At 39.1% G+C, this 12,060-nt stretch overlaps 1 protein-coding gene across 1 annotated transcript in view; it reads left to right on the top strand.

Annotated features, from left to right (window-relative positions):
• The window catches only part of LOC309548612 (ovochymase-2-like), a gene marked incomplete at its 5' end in the record, with an annotated part of 139,578 nt that overhangs the window by 35,790 nt on the left and 91,728 nt on the right, over positions 1-12,060 (top strand). The window contains 4 exons of the mRNA XM_082248589.1: positions 954-1,045; positions 3,355-3,490; positions 5,925-6,110; positions 10,136-10,354. Coding sequence (XP_082104715.1) covers positions 954-1,045; positions 3,355-3,490; positions 5,925-6,110; positions 10,136-10,354 — 633 coding nt within the window. The remainder of the gene's footprint in view (positions 1-953; positions 1,046-3,354; positions 3,491-5,924; positions 6,111-10,135; positions 10,355-12,060) is intronic.

Genomic DNA, 12,060 nt, shown 5'->3' with positions numbered 1-12,060 from the left:
CCACTAAAGTGCATTATCTTTAATTCTTCATACACCCTAAACACTTATCATGGCCTTTAGCTCATAACAAACCCATCCTCCCCAATATTTCACGCTTCATTCCTAATGTAGCCATTAGACATAAAGTAAACCTATGCTTTGCCCACACATTGCAAAGAAAAAGGTTCTCCTAAAAGCGACTCTTGCCAATTGTGCATACCCACCCTACCTTTCTCTCCCTCACCAATCTGCTCAGCCATCTGAGGAAAATCCCAAGGAACCTCAAAGTCTTGACTTGACTTGACTTGACTGCATATGTATGTAACAGTGGTATCAAGCCCAAAATCTAGAGTTTTCATTCTCCTCTGACTGTCCTGTGATGCTGCATGTCCCCTAACCCTCTGTCTGGACAGTGCTGATTGGCCCTGTGCTGATCACATGCATTCTCGCAAAAAAAAAGCTCTCTGGCAATAAACACCAAACTGAGCATGTGCAGACTGCCCTCAAGGATCTGTACTATCAGGAGATGGATTGGGGACTGTGGAAGAAAGAGAAGAACAGAGAAGACAGGATCAAACTGTTTTTTTACACAATGCTCAGGATTAACTCCTTAGGTTCCATGGTAATTATAAAAAGCATGCATATACAGACTTACAAAAGGTAAGGTAATAAAAATGTCAGGAATGTGGGCAATTGTTGTTATTAATACTTTATTGAGGTTTGAATTAGGACTGTGTTGATAACACAGTCCTAATTCAAACCTCATTAAAATATTAGCTACGGCTACAGTAAATGTCATAAATATCTCAAGCTCTGTTAGTGTCACATATATTTAGTCGTTTCCTATATAGTAATTTTTTTTTTTGATTTATGAAATTACAGCATGTGCTATCAGTTTTCTTAAAAAAACTTTATGTATTCATGCCTGAGACTATATTTATGATTAATTATATTTGGTAAATCTATTGTTTCAGATATTGTGGGAGGAGGAGGCATTTTACAGGGCAACACTGGGGAATTCCAGTCCCCAAGCATATATCGAAGCTCGAATGATGTTCTGTACCAGGTAATTATACAAGCATGACAAATGGCTGTCCTTTGTGATGTGGTTAATCTCTCCTCTCATTCCCTGAGCGCTGAAAGGCTTTCATGAAATGCTGTATTGACTTGGCCTGTCTAGATATGGGAATTGAGACCAGGTGTGACCTTATTTCGCCCTTTTAATTGTGTCATATGGAAAACTGAATGCAGCTGCATTCAAATCAATCACAACTAGCAATTATAGCACCCGGGACTTTTTAATAATGTAATTATCACTTTAGATAAAAATATTTATTACACACTCACTTAAGGGTTGCCTTGTAATGTAACAGTGGACATAATATTCTCAGTAATATATAATTACATATAAAGCCTAATTTACATGGCATTTGGGGCCGACTACGATTTCTTGTGGGAAACTCAATGGAGTTTCCTGTGAACAGCCGCCCCATTTAAAGCAATTGGTGGTTTTACAGCATTCACAGCCATTTGCAGCTGTTTGCATATAATCGAACATGCAGGGATTACCTGTGGATGATTGCCTTGGAAGCAAACACTCTACGTCAGGTGCCAAATATTCACAGGTAATCGCTGCATGTTCGATTACATGCAAGCGGCTGTGAATGGCTGCCGAAACTCTAACTTGGTTACGACTAAGCGGACGTTTATCCGTGAAACGCGTCAACTACTATGCGTTCATCTCTTGTCTCTGACTATATTATGGATACACTTTGAATTGATTTTATCTTTTGGATACAAATAAAACAGATTTTATATTTTTCACCTTCAAGTTGGAGTGCGGCTATTTCTCTCAATACATTATAGTTGCCGAAACTCTAAGCCTTCTATGCTTTGAATGAGACTTCCTGCCTGCAGCTGTTGAAGGAGGTACCATAGGATATGTAGTCCTTAGAAATTGAAAGTAAACAGCAGAGGAGAAGCTTCAAAAGCATGCAGGGAATCCAGGAAGTTGAGGATAGAGATAGCCAGCAGACAGGCAGCACTCACAACATAAAAGGAGATTTTTCAAGTAAGCTTATACTGGATTGTCAAAAAAATGAACTATTGTTTGTGGTCATAGCAAACAACCACAGTTTTAGAGTTGACAGCGGTGGTGAATGGAACCTGTGTTGCAGAGTAGAAACACAGGATATTCCACCCACTGTGCTGTTGACCCACTGGGATGGTTGGGAGGTATGGGGGAAGGAGCTGCAGGGAATGTTGCAAGGAGTCCAAAAATTCACTACAGTTCAAGAAAGACATCATCTCTATTTCTCTTGTTTGGCAATGTGTACAGATAAAAGGTCTGCAGATACAGGAAATACTCAAAAGTGTTTTTGGCAAAATAGTCACATGACACAAGGAGTGGAGCTTCTACAAAGGCGTCATCATTTAGGTATGCCTAGGGCAGCACAATGTCTGAATACGGCACCCCTGACAGACTCAGAGGGGTTGATTTACTAAAGACAAATAGACTGTGCACTTTGGAAAGTCCAGTTGCACTCTGCAAGTGCAGTTGCTTCAGAGCTTAGTAAATGAGGTAAAGCTTCACTTTGCAAAGAGTGCCTAATCACGTGCAAGGAAAATAAAAAACAGCATTTGTGCTTGCACATGATTGGATGATGGAAGTCAGTAGACCTCCCACTCATTTACTAAACTGTGGAGCAACTGCTCTTACAAAGTGCACAGTTTATTTGCCTTTAGTAAATCAACCCCAATGCCTGTAACATTTGGGACTTGTATAGTCCTGGCACTGGGTTCCTTTATCTTAAGGGAGCCACTGTTTCTCATTCTTCTCTCTCTCACTCCCACCCCAGCCAACTTAATGGCAGAGCACAATCTTGGGAGTTATACATGCTCTTCTGCTGCTGCCCACCATACCTAAGATACCTAAGCAGATCTTCCTGCCACTGGAGCTCGTGTACACACTGTGGGAGGCTCAGATGCCAGTGGACTAGGCCTAGGTTCAGTGAGATGAGCCCACAGCTGCCTGCTTCCTTCTTGCAGTCTATACTTGATGTTGGGAGTGGACTGGCTGTACCTGCAGCAGAGAGATGTCATGTCTGAGGGCAAATTGATGTTACCAAGGACAAGGTGGCTATTTAGGGGAAATGTTAGCAGAGAGGTAAGGGAGTTACCAGAAACTTTTTTTTTTTCCAGTTAGTGGTGTTATTTCTAACTACAATCTGCCTAAGGCTTTGTTTCCAGCCAAATTGTTTCCAGATAGTGGCTTTAAATGATTAAGGTTTTAACTTATTATTTTAAAAAAGCCATCAGTAATTAAAATAAAATACATTTTGTTTGTTCTACATTTATATTTATATATTTTTACAGTGGAAAATCGCAGTTGATTCTGGCTACAAAGTTAAGTTATCCTTTACAACGTTTGACCTTGCAACTGCAGGACCAGTTGGATGTACAGAGATGGTTGAAGTTTTTGATGGGGAAGAAAAAGGAGCACAGAAATTAGGTGTGTTTTGTTTATTTCTTTCAAATGTTGTAGTAACCCTTAGAAATCCCTGAATTTTAGTGTATCACTTAACCCATGTAGTGTCTGAAAAGCAGGCATAAATGTCTGAAGTGGGACTTTTTTCTAAAAAGAGCAAATATTTTTATGACAAGTAAAATGATATTCCCCTTTCCCCATAAAAAAAAGAAACAATTACTTTACAACATATGTGACATGATGCAACATTTCCATAAGCAAGGATAAACTTGGACCATATCTGTGATCAAAAAGAAGACAGACTCATTCCTGCCAGGCCTTGGGAATCCGCTTTATTGAGCAAATTTATTCCTCGCATATGTTGAAATTCTTCACTACTTTACAAACAAAATTTGATATTGTGACGGTACGCACCGTCATTGGGAGTGAAAGATGGATACTTAATGGACACTGAGAAAATGGTTTGGATAACTTCAAATGGGAGAGTAATATTCATCAACAATATCTCTCAAGAAATATGAAGATTTAATCACACTTTACACTGTGAGACCTACAGCCTGTTGCCATGAAGTCTGTGGCTCCTAAATAATCAAAGCAATGCTTATATGTGTATTCCATATACTTCAATGTAGGAGACGGACAAACTGTCACTGGCAGACTCTCCCTATTGTCTGTCTATTGAGGTGGGATGTGGATTGTGTTAAGTCTGTTTGTTCCATTGTTAAATGTTAATGACCTCCCATTGTTTCTGTGAAGATAGCTCGATAATTAGTTCAGGTTATTTCTATTTCTGTATACAATTTCATCTGCATAGGATAATGTAATCAGGCAACCCCTGACCTGTGTCAGCAAATAGTTGCTGGAACCAGTATGAAAGGCATGATTTCTTGTAAATATTTTCAGGTGACTCCTACCTAGGACTCTTGATTACCCTGTAGAAGGAAAAGGAAACTAGATATAGGGGAGCGTGAGAGGTGGGAGTTGATCCATGCCTCTTATTCCTTTATCCTCTTCTCAGAAACGTTCCCAGTTATTTCTTTTTTTCATCGAGCATCCAGGACCCCTGCTCAGTTTTTCAGATGGGACAGGAGGGATTCCACCCTGTACCCCAGGAGATTTGGGTGATTTAATACAAATGATCTGGTGATGTCCAAAATAATCAGATATTGGAAGGATAATATTAATACAATGTAATTGGTATGTAATACTCTTATTCCACAAGACCCAGTGGTATGCCTTCTGGGTTCAGTAGACAAGGAATTATTTACTCCCTCAAGTCATATCGCAGTGGTAATGCTTCCTTACATTGCCCATAAAATGATAGCTCACTTTTGGTAATCACCTTATGCCCCCACCAGACAGCAGTGGATTGAACATGTGAACTCCTCCCTAATATGCGAAAAACGAACCTACCAACACTGAAACTTCCCAAAGATGTTTATATCTATCTGTCAAAATTGGCTAGATACTCCAGGGCTAGCTCCCCCTCAGTTGATTTTCCATAGCCTCTTACAGGCATAATTTTTTTTTTGTATACAGAGGGGGGCTAGATTAGACACTTGCTGATTTATGGAGATAGTGCTAGGGATCAGATACGTTATATCAAAAGCCTGCCATAGATGGATCAGATCTCACCTGGTTCAGCAGGAACCAGCCGAGATTTAGTCCATCTATGTGCAGGCTGGTTGCACTGAAGTCGATCTATTGATCAACTTCAGTACAACCAGCCTGATGGATTTTTTTCATGCAATCACTGCTGGCGGCTGCTGGCAGGGAAGGTTTTCCACTGGCAGAACACAATAGTGCTGTGGAAGGGATGCCCTTATCAACACTGACTGTGCTGAAGGGGGAATCAAGCAATTTTGTTTCCATTGCATAATCTATGGGCTGCTTCACTCTGTTGACACAGTCCTGGGTAAATGATGTCAATTATTCATAGATTTTTTAAGGTATATCTTATCCATATAAGATTTTTGCTTTTGGTTGTTTATCTACAAAGAAACAATACTTTGTAGGTCTTGTATTTGTGCCACGTCTATCTGTACAATGGAATCTATATTTCTGCTGTCAAATCTGTATGCAGGTACTATTAGGTGCACCTAAACCTGTTCAATGAAGAAGTACCTGATTAAACAGACAGATCTACCATGATTTTTAGTTCCATATAGCCATTAAAATATTAATGATTATCATATATGGATAGCAGCAAACCACCAACGGACTGTTTGCAAAGGAATCAGTGACTGGCTTTTGTAGGATTTTTTTATTTTACCCATGATTCTCTTAGGAATAGGCCAGTACCCCTTTCACCTGAGTTGATATTACATAGTGCAAGATAGACAAACTTCATTCTGACATAGCTGAAGAATTCTTTAACTACTAAAACATCTGTGTTAACAATAGTTCATAAATACATTTTTCTCTGTAAAAATTAAACAATATACTGTATTATTTACAGGACAATTTTGTGGAAAAGAAATTCCTGATCCTGTTGCTTCTTCTGGAAACAGAATGATTGTTCGTTATAGACCAAATTCACAGGGGACTCGAGGAATATTCCATGCTAAATATGTTGGATTTCAAGGGAGTGTTATACCAACTACTACCACTACTGCTGCCGCTACTACCACTACTGCTTATATTGGTGATTATAAATTGATTTTATCTTTGCTACTTCAATTGTCAAACATTGTAACTATGCTTTGGGAATTGTAGAAATGCAATTCAATAACAAATTTGAACAAAACAAGCATCATTTTATTTGCTCAAAGCTTTTCAGAAAAACATAGCAATAATAACTGTCAAATGCATTTTAAAAATGCTACTTTTAAGAGGTAGAAAAATGTTTGGGTTTAATAGATTTGTTAGGTTGAAATGAAGACCTATATCCATCCAGTTTAACCTAAAAAGAATTTTAGTGGATTATGCAGTAGAAGCTGGTAATAAATAGGTAGTTACGAACCAATGAGCAGATAATCAAAATAAATGAGAAAAGGGTTGTTTGCTGGATCTGAAAAACGAATTCCAAATGAGAAAGTTGACATTATCTGAAAAACTACTGATCTGTAATTGTAATTAGGCCAGAAAATCATTATAGTCACATATAGATATTAGAAATATTTCATTCAAAGTGAATTCGGTATGGGACTTTTTATATACCTCCAAAAGTAATAAAACCTTATTTAAAAAGATAAAATTTCTATCTTATACCAAAAACATAAAAACTCACGGTCATTCCAAGTGTCATAAAATACATTACAAATCTTGTGCATAGAATCGGCCAATAGTATCTGAAAAACATCTCTAGGAAATCCTGCAGGGAATTTCACAGATGTGTATAAGTAGGATCAATGCGCTTCGCTGGAATACAGCTTCCTCAGGACCTGATTTATCATGAGATTCACATATGTAATACAAGATCTGTTCCCTGTGCACAACCAATCAAGAACCATCATTTTTCTTGGTGTGAGAGTAATTTCTTGTTCCCTCCCCCATTTTGAGATCTTGGCATTTCTTGTTTATGTATGGGTGAGATATACAGTATCTCACAAAAGTGACTACACCCCTCACATTTTTGTAAATACTTTATTATAACTTTTCATGTGACAACACTGAAGAAATTACACTTTGCTACAATGTAAAGTAGTGAGTGTACAGCTGAAAATGCCCAAATTGGTCCCAATTAGTCATTTTCCCTCCCCGGTGTCATGGGACTCCTTAATGTTACGAAGTCTCAGGTGTGAATGGGGAGCAGGTGTGTTAAACTTGGTGTTATTGCTCTCACTCTCTCATACTGGTCACTGGAAATTCAACATGGCACCTCATGGCAAAGAACTCTCTGAGGATCTGAAAAAAAGATTTGTTGCTCTACATAAAGATTGCCTAGGATATAAGAAGATTGCCAAGACCCTGAAACTGAGCTGCAGCACGGTGGCCAAGACCATGCAGTGGTCTAACAGGACAGCTTCCACTCAGAACAGGCCTCACCATGGTGGACCAAAGAAGTTGAGTGCACATGTTCAGTGTCATATCCAGAGGTTGCGTTTGGGAAATAGACGTAGAAGTGCTGCCAGAATTGCTGCAGAGGTTGAAGGGGTGGGGGGGTGAGCCTGTCAGTGCTCAGACCATACGCCGCATACTGCATCAAATTGGCTTGCATGGCTGTCGTCCCAGAAGGAAGCCTCGTCTAAAGATAATGCACAAGAAAGCCCCCAAACAGTTTGCTGAAGACAAGCTGACTAAGGACATGGATTACTGGAACCATGCCCTTTGGTCTGATGAGACCAAGATAACGTATTTGGTTTAGATGGTGTCAAGCGTGTGTGGCGGCAACCACGTGAGGAGTACAAAGACAAGTGTGTCTTGCCTACAGTCAAGCATGGTGGTGGGAGTGTCTTGGTCTGGGGCTGCATGAGTGCTGCTGGCACTGGGGAGCTACAGTTCATTGAGGGAAACATGAATGCCAACATGTACTATGACATACTGAAGCAGAGCATGATCCCCTCCCTTCAGAGACTGGGCCACAGGGCAGTATTCCAACATGATAATGACCCCAAACACACCTCCACGAAGACTACTGCCTTGCTAAAGAATCTGAGGGTAAAGGTGATGGACTGGCCAAGCGTGTCTCCAGACATAAACCCTATTAAGCATCTGTGAGGTATCCTCAAATGGAAGGTGGAGGAGCGCAAGGTCTCTAACATCCACCAGCTCCGTGATGTCGTCATGGAGGAGTGGAAGAGGAGTCCAGTGGCAACCTGTGAAGCTCTGGTGAACTCCAAGCCCAAGAGGGTTAGGGCAGTCCTAGAAAAAATAGTGGCCACACAAAATATTGACACTTTGGGCCCAATTTGGACATTTTCACTTAGGGGTGTACTCTCTTTTGTTGCCAGCAGTTTAGACATTAATGGCTGTGTGTTGAGTTATTTTTAAGGGACAGCAAATTTACACTGGTATACAAGCTGCGCATTCACTACTTTACATTGTTGCAAAGTGTCATTTCTTCAGTGTTGTCACATGAAAAGATATAATGAAATATTTACAAAAATGTGAGGTGTGTACTCACTTTTGTGAGATACTGTACATCTGATGAGACATTTATGTTCCTCTCCTTCATTTACAATATGGGCATCCTTTTGAACATCCTTTAAAGCTTTGGTTCGACTGATTGAACTACCATCTGAGGAGCTCCCTTCCCCCACAGGCCGGCCAGACCCCACATTTGGGAAAACAGCACTGCCTCCCACTTTTCTGTGGGTGCTATTTGATACATGGGTTTTTAAGTTTTAACTTTACATTGTGTTTTATGTGAATACAAGAAAAGATGTCAAGAGGAAGAGGTATTCCTGTAAAATGCATCAACCCTACTTCTACTGATCTGTGACATTCCTAGAAGAACGTCCTATAGATGTTTCGGTATCATATACTATTGATCTGATCCTATGCACAAGATTTGTCATGTATTTTATGACACATGGAATGACCATGAGTTTTTTATTTTTTTTTTGGTATACAAATAAAAATTGAATCTTTTTAAATAAGGCGTGCTTACTTTTGGAGGTATATACAAAGTCCCATACCCAATTCACTTTGTATTGCAGCATAGTATAGGGATGATATTTTCTTTGAGTAGCATAAAATTTAAAGGGGCCACCACTTTCCTTTTTTACATATAAATATTTCATAGAGGAGCACAAGATAAATTGATTGTCTAAAGCATAGGTCTCAGAACCTTCTAAACAAAGGGCCAGTTTACTGTTCTTCAGACTTTAGGGGGCGGCCTGTGGCCATTGGAAGTAAAAATTGTCTTGGCTTCAGTGGGAGTAAACAATGCATCTTTGGTACTAGAGGGAGAAAAAGTGCCCCACTGTTAATGTCAGTGGGAGAAATAATATATCATTGTTGGTGTCAGTGGGAGAAAAAGTGCCCCATCTTTGGTGTCAGTAGGAGGACTAGTGCCCCATCATTGGTGTCAGTGGGAGGAATAGTGTCCCATTGTTGGTGTCAGTGCAAGGAATAGTGCCCCATTATTGGTGTCAGTGGGAGAAATTGTGCCTCATCATAGGTGTCAGTTTGAGGAATAGTGTCCCATCATTGGCATCAATGGGAGGAATAGTGCCCCATTGTTGTCAGTAATAAGAAATATGCACTATTGTTGGAGTCAGTGGGAGGAATAGTAATGTCAATATTCCCATTGCACGCTTTCCTGAATAAGGCTTTTAAATGTCAGGTGCTGAAGCAACAACCAGCTGGAACTGGAAACATCACAGTTCAAGTGCACATAGTCGCAAGCACACCACGGATCATCAAATAGTGTCCATAACCTTCACATCACAAGGGACATAGTGCAACAATTCGGAGCCATGCAGGACTCTTCATTAGGCATGTGATCAGTGGGAGAAAAAGTGCCTCAAGGACCAGATAAAAGCAAGCAAAGGGCCTAAGTTTATAGACCACTGGTCTAAAGTGCTGTCGTCCTTAACTATTAACTGGTATCAACTGAGTACAGTAGTCAGTAGTTTGATATCTTTCCTAGATTTTTTTACATACTCATAAAATTTAATTATTCATTTTAATTTCTTTTTAACATGCTGTTTACCAAGCCTATTTGTTTTCAGTTTATGACAATAGAGTCAGTTGAAAAACATGTTCTATGTTTATTTTTTGCAGATTCTGGTTGTGGAAGCAATTCTCTACAAGTAGGTCGTAAAGGCTTCATTCACTCCATGAACTATCCAGACCCGTACCCTACGAATCTCCACTGTAGATGGGTTATCTCTGTTACTCCTGGTTGGCTTATTAAACTGGCATTTACTCAATTTGCTGTGGATGGGGAACCAGGATTGTGCAATGACAAACTGGAGGTATCTGATAGTGCAGATGTCATAGGTAAATACTACTAAACTCGGGGTAAAAAACACACCAAGCACTAAATATGCTAAACGTGTACAAATTAAACAGTTTATTCAATAAAATGTAATATACATTTGACTATTTTTACAGCATCAGATGACTTCTGTTTCTGGAGGTTTTTCAGCTTTATTTTATAGTGTTGACTTACTAAAATAATAGAAAGTTCATTTGGCATGTGGTGTTCACCTCGAATACCCAATCATGTGAAAAAGGCGTTATAAAAAACAGGAGTATGCCCATAGTGCAGTAGATGATCGAATTGAGAACTGTCAACACACTCCTTTATCTACTCCAGTGAGTCAAAGGGCAGAATAAAGCAACTTCTTGCAAGTCATCTTCAGTGCCCTATATTAGATTTAATCAAAGAGTGAGGCTAAATGTGTAATGTTGTAAAGAATATTGCTCCTTGGACTAGGTTTATGCAGACAAGATCATCCAGTGTGGGACAGATAAAACCCAAAGATATTCACAGATTGCCTCCAATACTTTTATAAAAAAAATGACACTGGAGAGTTTTTTTTTTCATAAAACATTTTAACATGTCTGTCTTTTCTAATTCAGGGACAGAAGAGAGTCCAAACTTTAGATTTTACAAATATTTTTTGTTATTCTGCTAAAAACTTTAAAAAGCTATTGATATTACATAGAAACAGATCAGCATCAAATTGGTTAAAATAAATGTAAACCTTAACTGGATGACATTATGATTCCTAAATTCCTAATCACTAAATATCAAATGCCTTTAAAGGAAAGACTGGACTAAATTATGATCTCAGCTTCCCAACCCAAACCACAACCAGGCAGTTCTTTTTTTATATCTCTGTGACCCCTCCCTAACCCCAGCCATTCCTTTGCCCACTTCTCTACTACTTATTATTCTATGTTTTGACCCTTTCTTAGAATACCCTAATTGCAGATTTGTCTCAACATGTTGCTACACCTCTATGTATCAGTACTGATTAGACCTACAAGAAGAAGGAAGACCCCCTGATAGATTTCTTTAAAAAATGAGCTGTTTGTGCAAATAAAAAAGTATTGCGGACTATATTCAACTGTGTTGGTGCTAGAGCACTAATTCAGCTAAAATAACGTTGAAGAAAAATGAACTCTTGAAGTACCCAAAAAAGACAGGTAGAGGACGAAGGACTAGTCATGAGGTTTCCCTGCAGCTAATCTTTGGCCTATTACTGACTTACTATTCCTTGTTCTGCATTGTGTCTCTGTCTGAAGGCGACCAACTTGGACTTCCTCATGCCAGAGCCTTCAGAAAAGAGAACATTGAGCATCACAGTAGTGACTTTACCAAATCTCCTGAAACTAGCAGTGAGAGAGAGCAGTGCCTTAGAACTCACACTGCAGATATTCAACTTTGACACTGCAGGCACAGGAATGATTAAACACATCCCCGTATCAGGAAGCTCACTCCAATTTTCAGGAGGAATTCAAGACAAAATATACATGCCAGGGTACTGCTAAGGAACAATTAACATTTCTAATTGTTTCCTATAACATAACAAATCTTCACTTTTTTAAATTTAGTTTTTATGTTAGTTAAGACCCACTTTACTCTCTTCAATTTTACATAAAACACTGCTTTTACTGCCAGTCATCCAACCTCTGTTGTACATAATCATATATATGGCTTAATAAAAACTTTTAGTGCGATTTGAATATTCAAGACG

This window comes from Pelophylax lessonae, assembly GCF_965119305.1.
Source record: "Pelophylax lessonae genome assembly, chromosome: 1".
NCBI lineage: Eukaryota > Metazoa > Chordata > Amphibia > Anura > Ranidae > Pelophylax > Pelophylax lessonae.
The sequence above is the reverse complement of the archived record's forward strand: the minus strand, read 5'-3'. Positions and strand labels throughout refer to the sequence as shown.